Source organism: Herpailurus yagouaroundi, unplaced genomic scaffold, assembly GCF_014898765.1.
Source record: "Herpailurus yagouaroundi ecotype Mexico unplaced genomic scaffold, PumYag 163, whole genome shotgun sequence".
NCBI lineage: Eukaryota > Metazoa > Chordata > Mammalia > Carnivora > Felidae > Herpailurus > Herpailurus yagouaroundi.
Window position 1 is genome coordinate 14,974,770 of NW_024412404.1, and position 17,388 is coordinate 14,992,157.

At 38.4% G+C, this 17,388-nt stretch overlaps 1 protein-coding gene and 1 long non-coding RNA gene across 4 annotated transcripts in view; one reads left to right on the forward strand and one right to left on the reverse strand.

Moving 5' to 3' along the window:
• Positions 1-14,346, reverse strand: part of LOC121036810 (uncharacterized) — a 75,723-nt gene extending 61,377 nt beyond the window's left edge. For both annotated transcript variants that reach the window (XR_005793483.1, XR_005793482.1), the window contains exon 1: positions 14,243-14,346. This is a non-coding gene — a long non-coding RNA (uncharacterized LOC121036810). The remainder of the gene's footprint in view (positions 1-14,242) is intronic.
• VCL (vinculin) overlaps positions 1-17,388 on the forward strand; it is a 112,345-nt gene that overhangs the window by 28,708 nt on the left and 66,249 nt on the right. For both annotated transcript variants that reach the window (XM_040485451.1, XM_040485450.1), the window contains exon 2: positions 7,500-7,570. In XM_040485451.1, the coding sequence (XP_040341385.1) occupies positions 7,500-7,570 (71 nt within the window). The remainder of the gene's footprint in view (positions 1-7,499; positions 7,571-17,388) is intronic.

Here is a 17,388-nt window from a genome sequence, read left to right on the forward strand (position 1 = left end):
TTTCTTTCTTTCTTTCTTTCTTTCTTTCTTTCTTTCTTTCTTTCTTTTGCTGGAAAGAAACCAAATCTCTGTACATTACTGAACCAAATTGAGTGGGTCGTGATAAAAGGAGTAATAATAACAACAGCAGAAGACAAAAGGCTTCTCACATAGAATTTTGAACTAAAGTCACATATTGAACAAAAGATATTTAAATTAACTACTGAACAAAGTAAGAGCTCTTCAAAAGAAACAGGGCTTCCCGCCAAGCCCCCTGAAAATGCCCCCAGGCCTCTTACTCATTCACTACCCTTATTTCATTTTATCTAAGGATGCTTTATTTCTTATCTCATTCTCTTCCTACCACCTAGCGGACACATAGTTGGCACTTACTGCCTGTTTATTGAATTGAGGGAATTGGGCCTCAAGAGTTAGAGGCAATTCTCTGAAGAAGAAAATAAAAGAGAAATAGTTTTAGCAGTGAATAGAACCAACAAGTCTGAATTTCAGCAATGGAACAAAGCTTGGAAGTAATAAAATGTATTTACTATAAAGTTAGATTACTTTGAAAGGGTTGTTTTTAAATGCTCACCTGGAAAACCTCAGAACTTATAACTAAGACCTATTTGGCATTCTGGCATTCTTTTCTCTGCTTTTTTTTTTTTTAAGTACCCTTCATGCCCAGCATGAGGCCTGAACTCATGGCCCTGAGATCAAGACCCAAGATGAGATCAAGAGTCCGATGCTCAACTGACTGAGCATCCAGGTGCCCTTCCCCCGCTTTGTACCCTTTAACTATGGGCATTTATTTTTCAGAGGGAATATGATTTAAGGTTAAAAAATCAGACATCAACTTTAACCTCACAATCATAAAATGTATAGATAAAATATACAGGAAGTGAGAGCTTTTAAATTTTGCATTTATTAATCATTTCATACCTTGCCTTGTTCCTAAAAAGAATTTGAAGTGGTAAATGAAGACTGAAGGTAGAAAAGATAAACTTAAAGGTAAATTTCCTTTATCAGAGAGCTAAAAGGTAATTGGGTCAACCTACAGTAGACAAGGAAGGAAAGAGATCACATAGTTGAGAAGAAATATTTGAGTAATTATATGATTCATTTTAGGCCACATACATGACCATATATTTATTTATTTATTTGTTTATTTATTTTTAATGTTTATTTTTCAGAGAGAGAGAGGCAGAGTACAAGCAGGGGAGGGGCAGAGAGAGAGGGAGACAGAATCCAAAGCAGGCTCCAGGCTCCAAGCTGTCAGCATGGAGCCCAACGCAGGTCTTGAAGTCACAAACCCTGAGATGACCCAGAGCTGAAGTCGAACCCTTAACAGACTGAGCCACCCAGGTGCCCCCATACATGACTATTTATTAGCTAAGCTGTAACTAGAAACCAAGTCACTAAATTCCTGTGCATGTGCTCTTAACATGTATGTAGTAAAAACATTTGGCTTAACTACTCAAGTAGTTAAGTGTTTTGATGACGTGCTGCACAGGTTCGAGAAGCATTTGTCCAAATTATTACTGACCTGCTTGTTTGCAAAGTGTAGCTTATATTAGGAATCATGTGCTTCCCCACAGTAAGGCTGAGGCCTCCAGGAGTAATGTTTTCCACAAGCCATGAAGATTCCTGCTAGTTAACAAAGAGCATTTTGTGAATTAATCCCTTTCTTAATTGTTCTACTCTTTTTGTTTGGAAAAGATGGATGCTAAAAAAGCTGTTTTGTTTTGATAGTGTGGGGAAAGAGAAGGAAAGTACATTTCCTGGTTGATGGCCTAAAAAATGTGAAGCTTTATCTTGGCTCTCCTAGATAGACTTTGCCAGCTGTTCACAAATAGAAGATGCTTTTCTGATCCTGCATATCTTTAGAAACTGGCTTCTTTGGAACTTCTTGACTTGATACTTCAGTGATACAACACTGAATTGGAAAGATCTAGAACAGAGGATGACAACCTTTGAATAAATGGGCAAATTAAGTTACATAATCTTCTCTGTCTTTGCTTGGCATACAAAGCCCTTCCCAAGGTGACTGGAGCTTCCCTTTCTAGCCTCATTTCTTTTGCTGAGGCCACACCAACCTGTTTTTCTTGTCTACTCAACCATATGCTCAAACACATCAGAGCCTTTGCCTGTTCTCTCCTTTCTGCTTGGACTGTCTGATCCCTCTCTTCTCCATCTAGCAACTCTGTCTTTGCAGACCCAGCTCCTTTGTTTTGTGAAGAGACCATGCAGCAAAGGCAAAAATGAAGGTTAATCTAGCAGCTGTGTGAAGAGTGAATTAGAAGATGGAAGTCTAGAGTCAGGAAGACCAGTTTTAGGAGACAGTGAAAGTCCCGTAGACCTGAGTTGTGCAATATAGTAGCCACTAGCCACATGTGGCAATTACAATTAAAATTAATTGAAAGAAGCCAATCGATAAAGGTTACATACAGGATGATTCTATACGACATTTTAGAAAAGGTAAAACTATGGAGACAGTGACATGATTAGTGGTTGCCAGGAGTGAGTTGTCATGTCGACTATGAGTTTTGGGTGATTATGATGTAGTCAATGGTAGGTTTATGGGTAGTGACAAATGTACTCTCTGGTGTGGGTTGTTGATAATGGGGGAGGCTGTTGTATGGAGCGGGGAGTGTATGGGAAATCTCTGTTATCTTCCCCTTAGTTTTGCTGTGAACTTAAAATGCTATAAATGAAAAATAAAATCTTAATTAAAAAATTAAGATTAATTAAAATTAAATAAAAAGTAATAATTTACTTCTTCAGTTGCACAAGCCATACTGCTCAATAGGCATATGTGGCTGTTGGCTACTGTATTGGGTAGGACAGTTCAAAAAGAACATTTCTATCATAACAGAAAGTTCTATTGGACAGCATTGCTAAAAATCAATTCCTCAAGTGAAAATGACATTTATTCTACACAGTCATGCTTTATGTGTTTTGCCTTAAAAACGGGAGCATTTATTTATTGTACCTAATTTAATTCTGGACTGAGTATATTGAAGATTGGAGTGACTGTGGATACTGTCACCACAAGTATGAATGCAGCTTAGAATAGTAAATTAAGGGGTGCTTGGGTGACTCAGTCAGTTGAGTATCTGACTATTTCAGCTCAGGTAATGATCTCAGGGTGGTGGGATTGAGCCCCGCATTGGACTCTGTGCTGGGTGTGGAGCCTGCTTAAGATTCTCTCTCTCCCTCTGCCCTTCCACGCCATCTCCCTGCCACCAAAAAAGAAGAGCACAGGCTCTGGAACCACATGCCTTTAAAAAAAAAAAAAATAGCTTCTGGATAAGTAGCCTTTGAGTATATTTTTATTATCTACTTTTCTTTCCCCACTTACCCCTACCCTTAGAAAAGAGAAATAAAATATTTAAGTAAAATTCATTCATTCTTTAGTAATTACCTTCACCAGGGTCAGGTTATTGGCTATTGGTAAAACTGTTTTAATGGTTTTGCTGGGTGTACTCATGATTGCTTTATTTTTAATTTTAATTTTAATTTATTTTTTTAAAAAGATTATCTTAATTTTTAAAAAAAAATTTTTTTTTTTTTAACGTTTATTTATTTTTGAGACAGAAAGAGACAGAGCATGAACAGGGGAGGGTCAGAGAGAGAGGGAGACACAGAATCTGAAACGGGCTCCAGGCTCTGAGCTGTCAGCACAGAGCCCGACGCGGGGCTCGAACTCACGGACCGCGAGATCGTGACCTGAGCCGAGGTCGGCCGCTCAACCGACTGAGCCACCCAGGCGCCCCCTTAATTTTTAAATTTAATTTTTTTGAGAGAGACAGAGAAAGCATGAGTGGGGGAGGGGCAGAGAGAGAGGGAGAGAGAGGATCCCAAGCAGGCTCCCTGCTGCGTGGGGCTCAAACTCCCGAAACTGTGAGATCATGACCTGAGCCAGAACGAAGAGTTGGACAATTAACTGACTGAGCCATCTGGGTGCCCCATGATTGTTTTATTTTTTGAGGGTAAATCTTTGCCATATATCAGCCTTCCAGCATTGCTGCCTTCAAAGACCTTTCACCTAATTGATCAGAAGTCATTTCTGATTCCCCCCCACCCCTCGGTCTACTCCCCATCCCCCACTCCTTGCAGTCCAAAAGCAAGTCCTATTAGTTCTTCCTCCAAAAGAGCTAATTCTCCATTTCCACTTTCATGTCTTATTTTAAGTTACTGTCATCTCTCTGCTGGATGACTGCAGTAGCCTCCTAACTGGTCAGCCTGCTTCCCCTTACCCACTAAGATCACTTGGCCACATCACAGACAAAAATGTCTTTTTAAAAAGAAAATCAGGTCATTTCAATCTCCTGTTTAGCAGTCCTTCTTCTTACTGTATTTAGAAAAGATTCCACACATCTTAACCTAGCCTAAAAGGCTCTTTGCCATCTGGCCCTTGCCTTCTTATCCAGCCCTATCACCACCACACCTTCTCCCCTCACTGAACTTCAGCCACTCTGGCCTCCTTAAGCTTCCTTGGATATACTCAAATTTTCCTGCCATAGGGTCTTTGTCTTGTTTCTCCCTATGGAGTGTTCTTTCCCAGTTCTTCCATGAGGCTTCCTTCTCAGCTTCAGAGTGTCAACTCCAGTGTTACTTCCTCAGAGAAGTCTTCTTTATCCACTCTTTAAAGTAGGAACCCTCTACTCCTACCCTATAGTCTATATAGCATCATCCTTACCATTATCTGGGGTGATTTTGTTTGTGTATTTATGTACTTGTGCACTTTCTGTCTACTCCTACTAGAATATAAGTTCCATGAGGGCAGGAGGCTTATTTTTACTCTCTGCTCTAGCCCCAATACCTAGAACAGTGCCTGGCTTATGTAGTTGTACTCAATAAATGTTTCATAATGCTGAATAACAGCTGAATAACTGAATGTTTTCTAAAGGAGATATAAGAGGAACTCACTCCTCTTCTTCCCTTGCTGTGTCTCTGTGTGTGTAAAATAAAAGAAATCTCCATGTGTCTAAATATGAATATCCTTCTAGGCCCTTATACTCAGTATGAACTAGTGACTTTGTTGCTGAACTTCATTTTTTATTTCATGAAATCATGGCCCACAGCTTTTTGAATGGTTGATTTTAGTTGGAAAATATAGTGAACAATACATCTGGAAATATTCTGTCATGTTTTGATCTGAGAAACTCTAGAGAACCAGCTGCTGATTTGAAAGGCTTTTATTATGATACAGGCAGTCTATTGTCTACAAAAGCACTGGCTATTACACAGTGGTATATGTGTTTTTGCTTTTTTCTGAGCTATTAACTTGAGAGAAAAAACTTGTATTCATTAACTTATGCATGACTTGTATTCCCTGAGAATAGTTTATTGTATTATTTTCTTTAGCTGATTTACTGTGCACTAAGGGATTTTTCTTATTTGTTTTTTTTCTTTAAACTCAATCAAAAGTTAAACAGTTAAATGGTAGGATTGAGATACTTTCCATTCTGGATTTAAAAAAAATTACAGATTTCTGCATTAAACTGTGGTTTATATTTATGATTTAGCACTTTTATGTAGCTTTATATTGGTAAAATGGGTGGATTTCACCATTTACTATATTCAAGTTTACCTTTCTTTAGAGTACTTTAGAGTATGTGATATAGCTGTAGTGAAAGAAAAATTGACATCCAAGCCCTACAGAAGAATAATTTTGAAGAAAGTGAGTATGTGTACCATTTGTGATATAATAAATATGTGTGCACATAATCTGGTTAGTGTGGCTTTTAATATTTTGATATATTTTTATATTTTTAGATATTACTATTTGGAAGATTTATATGAAATGACATAATTACTACAGTTATTAGGTAGGAAATAATTGCATCTAAATAACCCAGAATAACATTTTAATATTACTTTTTAAATTATAAAAATTGTATATTCACATTTCAGAAGATTAGAAAAGAGGAAATACAGATACAGAATTTCCTAAGCATCGTTATAATCACTGTTAACATTTTGTTTTGTATTCTTTCAGTGTTTTGCTTCATACATATGGATTTTTCTGGTTTGTTGTAATCATGGTGTATTTATTATTTTTATTCTTCCTTTTAAATGAAATATAATGTCAGAAAAATTTTTATGTAGTGCTGAGTCTTTATAACCATTGTTTTAATGGCTCTGTAGTACTCTATCTTTATCCTAATTTACTTAGCTGTTCCTTGTTGTTGGATAAGTTATTTAAAAAATGTTTTGGCTTTTATAACTAACATGATAGTGAATATTTTTGTGAAACTTGTTATTACCACATTTGGTATTATTGCTTATAGTGTATATTCTCTTTAAGTGGAATTCCTAGATATGACTTTTCATATCTCTTAACACATACTAGTAAATGCTTTTCCAAATGGAGTATGCCAGTTTACATTGCCATTAGAAGGGTATAAAACTATTCCATTGTAGCATTCAGCATTATATATTATTTAAAAAAAATTTTTTTTTCAACGTTTATTTATTTTTGGGACAGAGAGAGACAGAGCATGAACGGGGGAGGGGCAGAGAGAGAGGGAGACACAGAATCGGAAACAGGCTCCAGGCTCTGAGCCATCAGCCCAGAGCCCGACGCGGGGCTCGAACTCACGGACCGCGAGATCGTGACCTGGCTGAAGTCGGACGCTCAACCGACTGCGCCACCCAGGCGCCCCTATATATTATTTTTTAAAAAGTTGATCTATAATTAGGGGAAAATCATGTTGCTTTAGTTTGAATTTATTTATTTATTTTTAATTAAAAATTTATTTTTAGTTTAGAGAGAGCATGAGCAAGGGAGAGGGGCAGGCTCCATGCCCAATGCAGAGCTCGAGATGGTGCTTGATCCCAGGACGCTGGGATCGTGACCTGAGTGAGCTGACATCAAGAGTCAGATGCTCAACTGACTAAGCCACCCAGGCACCCCTGGTGTGAATTTATTTGATTAATGGTGAAGTTGTGTATTTTCATATGTTTGGTTTCTAGTTTCAGCATCATAATTGCTTTATACTTTTTTTCAGTTCCAGTACTATGTTTTTTTCCCCCCCCGTATGGACATTTAGCTTACTTATCTTGATTCATTGTACTTCATGTACTGTATTAGAGATATAGGGGTACCTGACTAGCTCCGTTGGTGGAGCATGTGACTCTTGATCTTGGGGCTGTGGGTTTGAGCTCCACATTGGGTATAGAGATTACTTAAATATAAAATCTTAAAAAAAAAGATAAAGTAGTTTGTCAATTGAACATATATTCATATATCTCAGAGATGAGTTTATCTCTTTTTTTTACTGTGCTCGGCGGTGCTTTCAAATGAATTACTCTGAACAAGGGGTGGTACATTGTATCCCATATTGTTATCCAAGTATATTGTGGAAGGGTATGTGGGAACTATCTTGATAATTTCAAAAATCCAGAAATTTTCTTTGAATCCAGAAACTTCAATGATAAAGTATGTGTTTCAATATGTTTAAGTTTTTAAAAGTCTGAGAATTTATTATTGAATTGTGAATCTTTTTCTCCTGTAGGTTGGAAAAGAGACTGTTCAAACCACTGAAGATCAGATTTTGAAGAGAGATATGCCACCAGCATTTATTAAGTGAGTAAAACATTCTTCTCTTGCTAAGCAGAATAATCCTCTTGGTAGGAAAGAAAATTAACTGATTCCAGGAGCAACTTTTTTTTTTTTTTAATATAAAAGTGTTTACAGTTGAGATTTTGACTTTTCATCTTATAACACTGTAGTTCCTACTGTTGATTGTATTCATTGCTATTAGGCATTTTTGACATAGTGATTTTTAATGTAAGTTTGACCTCTGAGTTTCATTATTTGGAATGGAAAAGATTCAGAAACATTCTGACCTTAGCAGGCATGAATCTGAGTTATATGCTAAACACCTTTGCTTGGAGATGAGGGAATAACAGTAGATACAAACTTAAAAATTTATTGCGGTGTTATTTCAGTAACATTTTAAATTTAATTATATTTACTTATCACCCAAATTCCTACAAATAATTTGCAGGTGTTTTGGCCTATCCTGAGTAAAAGTGGAGATACTAACTTTTGATTAGTTAAAACTTTGTCAAGTTTGTCTTTGCTCAGTGATTTTGTTCTATGGCAGTCAAGTCCTAAGTAAATGTAAAGGTTGGTGCATAGGACAGAAAAAAAGTGAAATCTTTACTTTTCAAAAGTCAAAAGTAAGGTAAGGCTATTCAGCTCCAAAAAAAAAGTGGCAAAGGATTTGAATAGTCACCTCAAAAGAGGAAATCTAAATGGCCAATAAATTATGAACAGGTACTCTATCTCATTACTCATCAGAGCTGTGCAAATTACTCCATTATAAACCCTAAATTAAGAAGTGTGATAATATTAGTTGTTGATAAAGATGTGGAGCAATTGGAACTCTCATACACTCCTACTGGGAATGTAAATTGGTGCGGCCACTTTGGAAAACAGTTTGGTGTTAGTAAAGTAGAGGACAGACAATTGTCAGAGAAACTTATGCCCATGTACACTAGGATCCATATATGAAAACATTGATATCAACATTGTTCATGATGACTCCACTGGCCTGTTTATTGTAGAATGGATAAAAACAATTATGGTATAGTCACAAATTGGAATACCAATCAGTAATGAAAGAGAATTTTTCAGTTCAAAATGGTTGATTTTATATTATGTGAATTTTACTTCAATTAAAAAAATGAATGAATCTCAAAAATAAATGAGAGAAATTAATGATAGATACATAGGTAGTCTCCATTTATTTAAACTTCAGAAACATGTAGAAGTAAACTGCCTTACAAAGATGAAGATAAGTAAGGAAATAATGATTATAAAAGTCAGGGTAATGGTACCTCTGGGAGGAAGGAAGAGGGTTATACTCAGGGTGAGGCCACACAGGGGCTTCTGAAATGGTAATAATACCAAAATAAACAATATTTTATTTTATTTTATTTTATATATATTTTATTTTATATATTTATATAAAATATAATGAATATTTTATTTATATATTTTATTTATATCAAATATATAATATTTGATTAAAATAATATCAAAATAAACGGTAATGTATTTCTTGATGTAAGTGTTGAGTTACTTACTCAATACAATATGGGTGATTGTTTTATAACTATTCATTATATTATATGTATGTTTTATACAAATTTCTCTATGTATGTTATATATCACAATTTTAAATAAAGTGAGAAGTATTCTTTTATTTTTAACCTCCTTATGTTCTATTTTCATTGAACAGATGCAAAATTTCACCCATGTTGATGTCTTTTTATTTCTAACTTACTTGAGTGGGTGTTTCTACATAATGGTGTTTCTGTTAATTCTGCAAAATGTTCATGTGTCAGGAAGTTAGGGGCCAGAAGCATCTGTTTTTTGTAGAGCCTGTTTTGTGGGAGTATCTTTTCTGATTTGCCTCACTGGACTTGATAACCTCCAAGGTTTCTTCCAGCTCTAACCAATATGAGCCTACTTTGTTTATGTGCCATTTCATCAGCATGGTAATATTAAGAGGAGTCCTATGCTGTCAGTTAACATTATAATTAAACTTATATTTACCTTACATTAAAAACACAGATCTTGGGAATGCAAGCTGGTGCAGCCACTCTGGAAAACAGTATGGAGGTTCCTCAAAAAACTAAAAATAGAACTACCCTACGATCCAGCAATTGCACTACTAGGCATTTATCCATGGTGTGCTGTTTCGAAGGGACGCGTGCACCCCCATGTTTATAGCAGCACTATCCACAATAGCCAAAGTATGGAAAGAGCTCAAATGTCCATCGATGGATGAATGGATAAAGAAGATGTGGTGTGTATATACAATGGAGTATTACTTGGCAGTCAAAAAGAATGAAATCTTGCCATTTGCAACTACGTGGATGGAACTGGAGGATATTATGCTAAGTGAAATTAGTCAGAGAAAGACAAAAATCATATGACTTCACTCATATGAGGACTTTAAGAGACAAAACAGATGAACATAAGGGAAGGGAAACAAAAATAATATAAAAACAGGGAGGGGGACAAAACAGAAGAGACTCAAATATGGAGAACAAACTGAAGGTTATGGGAAGGGGTGTGTGGGGGGGATGGGCTAAATGGGTAAGGGGCACTAAGGAATCTACTCCTGAAATCATTGTTGCACTATATGCTAACCAATTTGGATGTAAATTAAAAAAAAATAAAACAAGTTAATACAAAAAGACATTAAAAAATCATTTATAGATTCACAAAACAGATTGGTAGTTGCTGGAGATGAGGCAGAGTGGAGTGGGGGGCCAAAATGGTGTAGTGGGTCAAACGTACAAGCTTCAGTTACAAAATAAATGAGTCTTGGGGGTATAATATAAAATTGTTAAGAAAATGAATTTTAAAAGTTATCATATGAAAAAATTAAAACTATGGATGGCAACTAGTCTTAATTTGGTGATTCTTTCACAATATATACACATTTAAAATCATGTGTACATCTGAAACTAATATAATGTTATATGTCCATTATACCTCAATAAAAAATAAAAAGAGAAAAAAAGCACATAGATCTAGCTCATACCTGTTTGCCCCTCACTCCCTGGAAAGTACAGAGCATGGTGAGATAATGCACAAGGGGTTTTCAACATCAGGTGGGTATTTGAACTAGGTGACCCTACAGAAATTTCCTTTCAACCCTGACATTCAAGTCTATGAAGATCATTTGACTGATTAATGATTTTTTTTCAGGAAACTAATTTCTGCTCATCCCTAGAAATATATCCTTGAAGTATGCTATGTGCTCTCACAGGCTTCCTTGGGGACTTAGACAAATTAAGGACTGTGTCCTAGTGATATTTTCCAAAAAAATAGGTAACTTTCAACCAAAACAAAACTTTAGGGGCACCTGTGTGGCTCAGTGGGTTAAGCATCTGACTCTTGATTTCAGCTCAGGTCATGATCTCACTCTTGTGAGTCTGAGCCCTGCGTTGGGCTCCATTGGGCTTCTTCTCCCTGACAGTGTGGAGCCTGCTTGGAATTCTCTCTCTTCTTTCTCTGCCCTTCCCCTGTGTGCTTATATGCTCTCTCACTCAAAATAAATAAAATAAACCTTAAGAAAAACACCAAAACAAAACTTCATTGATTACCCTTAGTGGTAAGTAGTATACCAGTTCCCTACTCTAGTAGGTTATTTATTTGTTTATTTATTTACTGGTAATTGGTGATTTAAAGAAAAAAATTAAGATTTACCTTGCCTTTCCAGAGGTTCTTCAAAAAAATTAAATGTAGAACTACCATATGATCCAACAGTTCCACTTCTGGGTATTAATACAAAGGAAACAAAATCACTACCTCAGAAAGGTATCTGCACACCCATATTCTCTGCAACCTTACTTACAAAAGCCAAGACATGGAAGCAACCTAAGTGTCCATCAGAGAATGAATGGATAAAGAAAATGTGGTATGTTTGTATGTGTGTATATATACAGACACACACACACTGGAATATGGGAGAAATGAGTGAAGGTGGTTGAAAGGTACAAACTTTCAGTTATAAGATATATAAGTCCTAGAGATGTAATGTACAGCATGGTGGCTATAGTTAACAATATTGTATATTTGAAAGTTGCTAAGAGAATAGATCTTAAATGTTGTCTTCACCCACACACAAAAAATTGTTAACTATCTTGCCTTCCCTGTACAGACTTTATCTCAGAGTAACCGAATAGTCCTAGTTGATGAGGGGAATTTTAGCCAACAAATGTGAAATTAATGACAGAATTAGGAAGTTGTAATTATGCAATTTTAATTAGGAAGCAATTGATTTAGGTAAAGATCATTAATGGATTTAGGTAAACCATTCATAGGTTTTAACCTTTATCGCACCATGGGGAAAAATCCTGGTCTCCATGGAGAATAAAGGAAAAACACTATGTTATGATCAACTGAAAAACTTACTGAACAGTTTTTTTTTTCTTAACGTTTGTTAATTTTTGAGAGAGCGAGCAAGCGCATGAGTGCGGGAGGGGCAGAGAGAGGGAGACACAGAATCTGAAGCAGGCTCCAGGTTCTGAGCTGTCAGCACAGAGCCTGACGCGGGGCTCGAACTCACAAACTGTGAGATCATGACCTGATCTCAAGATCAGGAGTCAGTCACTTAGCCAATTGAACCACCCAGGTGCCCCCTGGGTGGCAGTTTTTTATTGGGACATTGTTTAGGCCAGTAGCCAGAAGTGTGACAAGCTCTTGGAGGGGGCTTGGAGAATGTTTAGGTTGAGCCAGCAGGGTAACACTGAATAGCTCCAGTAAGGGCAGTAGCTTAGTAAGCATGAGATCGTTTTTGATCTCTTTGTCTTGTTTCCTCTTTGATTCCTCCTGTCTGTTGTTAAAGACCCTGAAGGCCAGGTCCAGTAGTTCATATTGAGGGGTTTGAGGGCCTTTATCCAACTTTTGAGGTTTCTTTCTAATGTCTGAGGCTGACTGGGAGTTAAAATGCATAGATAGGCAGGATCGATTTTCCTTTGTGAAAGAGAGAGAGAGGGTGCAAGTGAGTGAGGGGCAGAGAGAGAGAGAATCCCAGGGAGGCAGAGAGAGACAGAGACAGAGAAGCAGAGCTCACCTGATGTGGGGCTCAAGCTCATGAGTTTGTGAATTTTTAAAGAGCCTCAGTGAGATGGGTGAGAAAAAGGGCAGAGTTTTCATCTGATCTGTGGGTGCTTTTTCTTAACCTTTCATAATTGATCTGTTTAGAAGCTGCCCGCTACATGCCTCTTATGAAGCCGGTGGTCCTGTGGTTGCATTTGGCTTTGTCTCCAGAGGAGGGCTGGTAATTCCAATTGGGCTCAGCTAAGGGAACTGCTGCATTGCTGGGAGCATGTTGTACAGGCTCTCTGCAGTTTAGATCATCGGCATATTCAGTAGCCTTGGACCAAATTCTGTTTTTTTCTTCTGGGGTGGTACAGGTGGAGAGAATAACATATAGGTCCCTCCACAAATCACAGGAAAGAGTGAGATATTCAAATTCTTTAGTGAACCTGGAGGAATCAGTTGAGAAAGAGCTAAGCTTAAATTCCATATGAGAAAGATCTGGCATGAAGGGAACGTGGACCCAAACAATGCCCCCTGCTGTAGCCACTTTGCGAAGAGGGAATTGGGTGGTGAGAGCATCAGGAGGTTGGTAAGAGTGATCAGAGCGAGTGTGGGCAGGAGAAGGATTGAGAAGTGGAGGCAAGGGCTTAAGGGGGTAAGGGGGTGCTGAAGGGCCTTGAGGGGAAGGAGGGTACTGGGGTGTGTGTGGAGGTGCCAGAGGATCAACTATGGGTAAGTGGAAAGGTGGAGGTTGGTCAGCAGGGTCAAATCCAAGTTGGTAGCACTGGGGAGATAGAAGGAACATACGACAGGCAGTGCGAAGGTCAGGATGACGAGCGAGTTCAAAAAAAGCTTGGACATAAGGAACCTCACCTCATTTACCCAGGCCATGACAATATAAACTCAATTGGAGAAGAGAATTGTGGTTAAGAGAGCTGTTCTCTGGCCAGCCCTTCTGGTCATCTAATTAATATTGGGGCCAGGCTGCGTTACAGTAGAAAATTAAGACGTTTGGGCCAAATACCTTGTTTCAACTGGAGGTTTTTGAGATTTTTGTAAAAATGGTTTTTATCTATTTATTTTGAGAGAGAGAAAGAGCACGTGAGCAGGGGAGGGGTGGAGAGAGAGGAAGAGAGAGTCCCCAGCAGGCTGCAGAGCCAGACATAGGGCTTGATCTCACGAACGGAACTGTGAGATCATGACTTGAGCCGAGATCAAGAGTCATATGCTTAACTGACTGAGCCACCAACGCACCTGGAGGTTTTTGATATTTTTTTAAGGAGGCATCCCAGAGGGGAGTCCTTGGGAGGGGTGGACAAGGTATTGCGCATCTGGAAATCTAGGAGGAGAAAGGACATTTTGAGGACCAGGAACAAAGGGAAAAACTGTGAAGGGAGACATCTTGACTCAGTGTTCCAGGAAGATGAAACCCTGACCAGTGTGGAGCCTGAGAAAGGGGCATCCCCCAAACTCAAGGGTCTGTGTGAAGGGAAGGGATTGAGGATCCCTAGACTGCAGAAAGACCTAGAGGAGGTGTCACTCCAGTGGTGAACTGTAGATTGTTGACTGAGCCCAGTACTGGGGCTTGAACCTTGCCGTGGGGGAATTGGCCAACACCTGGTGGGTGGGTGATTGCTGTCAGTGCTCAAGATCTCAAAGCGCCCTCCTGAAAATGAAAATTTGACTCACCTGAGATAAGTTGAGAAGGCGATCTGGTTGAGATGGATTCCGGTCAGTAGGTAATGGCCAGTCCTCTTACGGGCCACCAAAGCTGTTAGGGAGTTGCACAAAGCATGTCCAGACAAGCAGGACAGAGTTTATTCACTCTCTAAGGGAGGAGAGGGGCCAGACATCAAGAGAGATGTCGGCCACGAGTTTCTGTCAGGCTGAGCCTTGTACGGGGTTTTAAAGGATGTTGAGAGGGGACACAGTGTGTGGAGAGAAGGTCGACTCTCGGCCAGGTAGAGTAGAAGATGGCGTGTTTTTCAAGCTGCTCTGTCTGGGGCTCCTCCAGGATGTGGGTTGTGGTCTGACTAGAGAAGAGTATGTTCTGTAGTTGGGGTCTGTTTTCTGAGGATATAGGCCCTGTGACCTAAAAAAGCAGAGTTAGGACCAAGTGCAGACACCTGTGAGTTTTACCTGTAAGCTTGGCTGGGAGGTTGGGGGGACTTTGAATAGATTCCTTTCAATTAACTTAATATGTTACTTGAAAATAGCACAGGGTAAAAAACAACAATATGGCTGTGGCTGTCAAACAGATTTGGGGGGGGCAAATATTCCACAGTTTAAAACATTATAGCTCTTTATGCTTTTCTTACTTTTCTTTAGAATGCAAATGCAAAATGAAGCAGAAAATTTTTGTAGATGCCTTGACTTGAAGGGGGAGGGGACAGAGAGAAACAGATGGAAGCAATTAATGACATCCTTGGAACTGTTGAGTAGGACATTCTTTTGGGCTGTTTGGTTGATGTTTGGAGGTTTCCAGGGCATGACAGAGCTTCCTCTGTCATCTACTTTTACAAGCACTTCTAATAGTGTCTGCTTAGGCAACACTAAAGAATAAAAGTTTCAAAAATTTATTCTTGGATCTATTTCTACTCCTAGAATGGTAGAATGTCAGTACTAGAGAAAACAGAATGCTCTTGGTCTGTAGATAGATTTATATCTAAGCAGTCTGAAATATGTTTAGAGATTTTTTTCGGGGCAAGATATGATATTTTCAGGATTTTTGGCATTTTTAGGATTTGGGGGTGTCAAAATCAAATCATAGTCTTATTTGTGTGACTGGCAATTAAGAGCATGTTGACATGTTGGAGAAAACATTTCATATCAGTTAAAATTATATATCTGAGTTATAATTCTCAGTGAGGGACTTCCAATGCTTGAGCAATTCCTTACTGTAAAAGCAAGAACATTTTAATACGGAGCAAGATTTGCATTGTTACAGGAAGTCTTTCTCTTGGGTGGAGTAAGAGTTATCTGATCTCTAACTGCACTAGCAGAGTTTACAGTTTACTAATTTTACCCAAGATTGAAGTAATAGCCACACTGTTGCACAGGACGTGTGGGATTGCACGATGTTTGCCATAGAAACTGTCTCAATCTTCATAAACTTCAGGGGTATAATGTCCCTGCTGTACTGTTATAATATTGGTTAGATTTGCCCCATAAGAAGTCATGCGTTCCTGTAGAGACTGTCAGGAGAAGAGTATTTTGCATCATCGTCAATCATCATCCTTATCAGGCAGCAGCAGCAGTAATATTTATGTGTAATTGATTGATTAATGGGCTGGACACACTAATTGGTTAATTAAGTATTTATTGATCACCTTCTATTATGTGTAGCACACTAATCACTTGTAAGATGTATTATAAGTTATTTATTAGTAGTAATAAAATAGCCACATTTGTAAATGCTTTACTTGGGGGTATGTCATACATGTGGGTTTTATTCTTCTGTGTTATCATGGAACAAAGGTGGAAAGCTGCTGCAGAGAAATTTTTAAAAAATGCTTTAAGAAGGGGGCACCTGGCTGACTCAATTTGTGGAGCATGTGACTCTTGATCCTGGGGTTGTGAGTTTAAGCCCCATGCTGGGTGTAGAGATTGCTTGAAAACAATCTTAAAAAAAAAAAAAAGTAAAAAGATGCTTTAAAAAGTTTGAAATTAAAGAGCTGTAATGCAGACTGACTTTCACTATATAATAGGAATTCAGAGAAAGTGCTATTGTGGTAAGTAGGAATAGTAGAAAGAAGGTTCCTGTGGGAAATGGAACTTGGGAAGATGGATGTGGGGAAAAGGAAAATACTTTGGGTGGAATGAATTGCATGAGCAAGTCATGGGGCCTGTGAGGAGAGGGACAGTCATGTTGGGAGTAGTAGGGGCTAAGTTCTGCCAGGTGATAAAGGCCCTTGAAAGCCAGGCAGAGGAACTTGGAATTGAGTAGCAGAGAAGCTTTCCAGTTCTTGAGCAGTAAGATGACCAGCTGGAAGTGGTTTTCCAGAGTTCATAGCCAAATACTGGATGAATAATAGGTGCTAGTGGAGGAAAGAAAGTAAGCTATGTGAACCTACCAGATCCATTTTCTGTCAGTGTGGAGTTACTTCAGATGGATTCCTTATAGGTAAATGTTTATGGCAAACTATTTTATTTGCCTTGGAAAAATTGCTGTTGTAGTGTGCATGGAATTTCATTCTTATTTCTGCAGTGGAACAGAAATGAAAAGGAGGGGTGCCTGGGTGGCTTAGTCGGTTAAGCGTCCGACTTCGGCTCAGGTCATGAACTCGCAGTTTGTGAGTTCAAGCCCTGCGTCAGGCTCTGTGCTGACAGCTCAGAGCCTGGAGCCTACTTTGGATTCTGTGTCTCCCTGTCTGCCCCTCCTCTGCTCGTGCTCTATCTCTCTGTGTGTCTCAATAATAAATAAATGTTAAAAAAATAAATAAATGAAAAGGAAGGCAGTTTATGGACCCTGTATAAGAGTGTTCAGTATCTGAATGTATCAAAATGTGTCACTTGTGAGGTGGTCTAGTGCTATGAACTCCTTAAAAAGGGCATCAGTGGCTTTGTTTGTTGGCAGGCAAATGATAGTTTCATGTAGAACTGCAAAGTGTTGCCAGTTTCTGTCTCGGTGCTGCTCTGAACAGTCTGCTTGAAATCATTCACCAGCTTGGATTATTTTTGAAACATATTGTGATGTCTAGGCCTATTGAATAAAAGAATGTTTCTAAAATACTGTGTGAAAGGGCTTATGTACTGTTGACAATCTGCATGATTAGCATTAATCATATTTCCTAGAAAATTACCTTGTTTTAACTCTTAAAAACTTTATTAGTTAA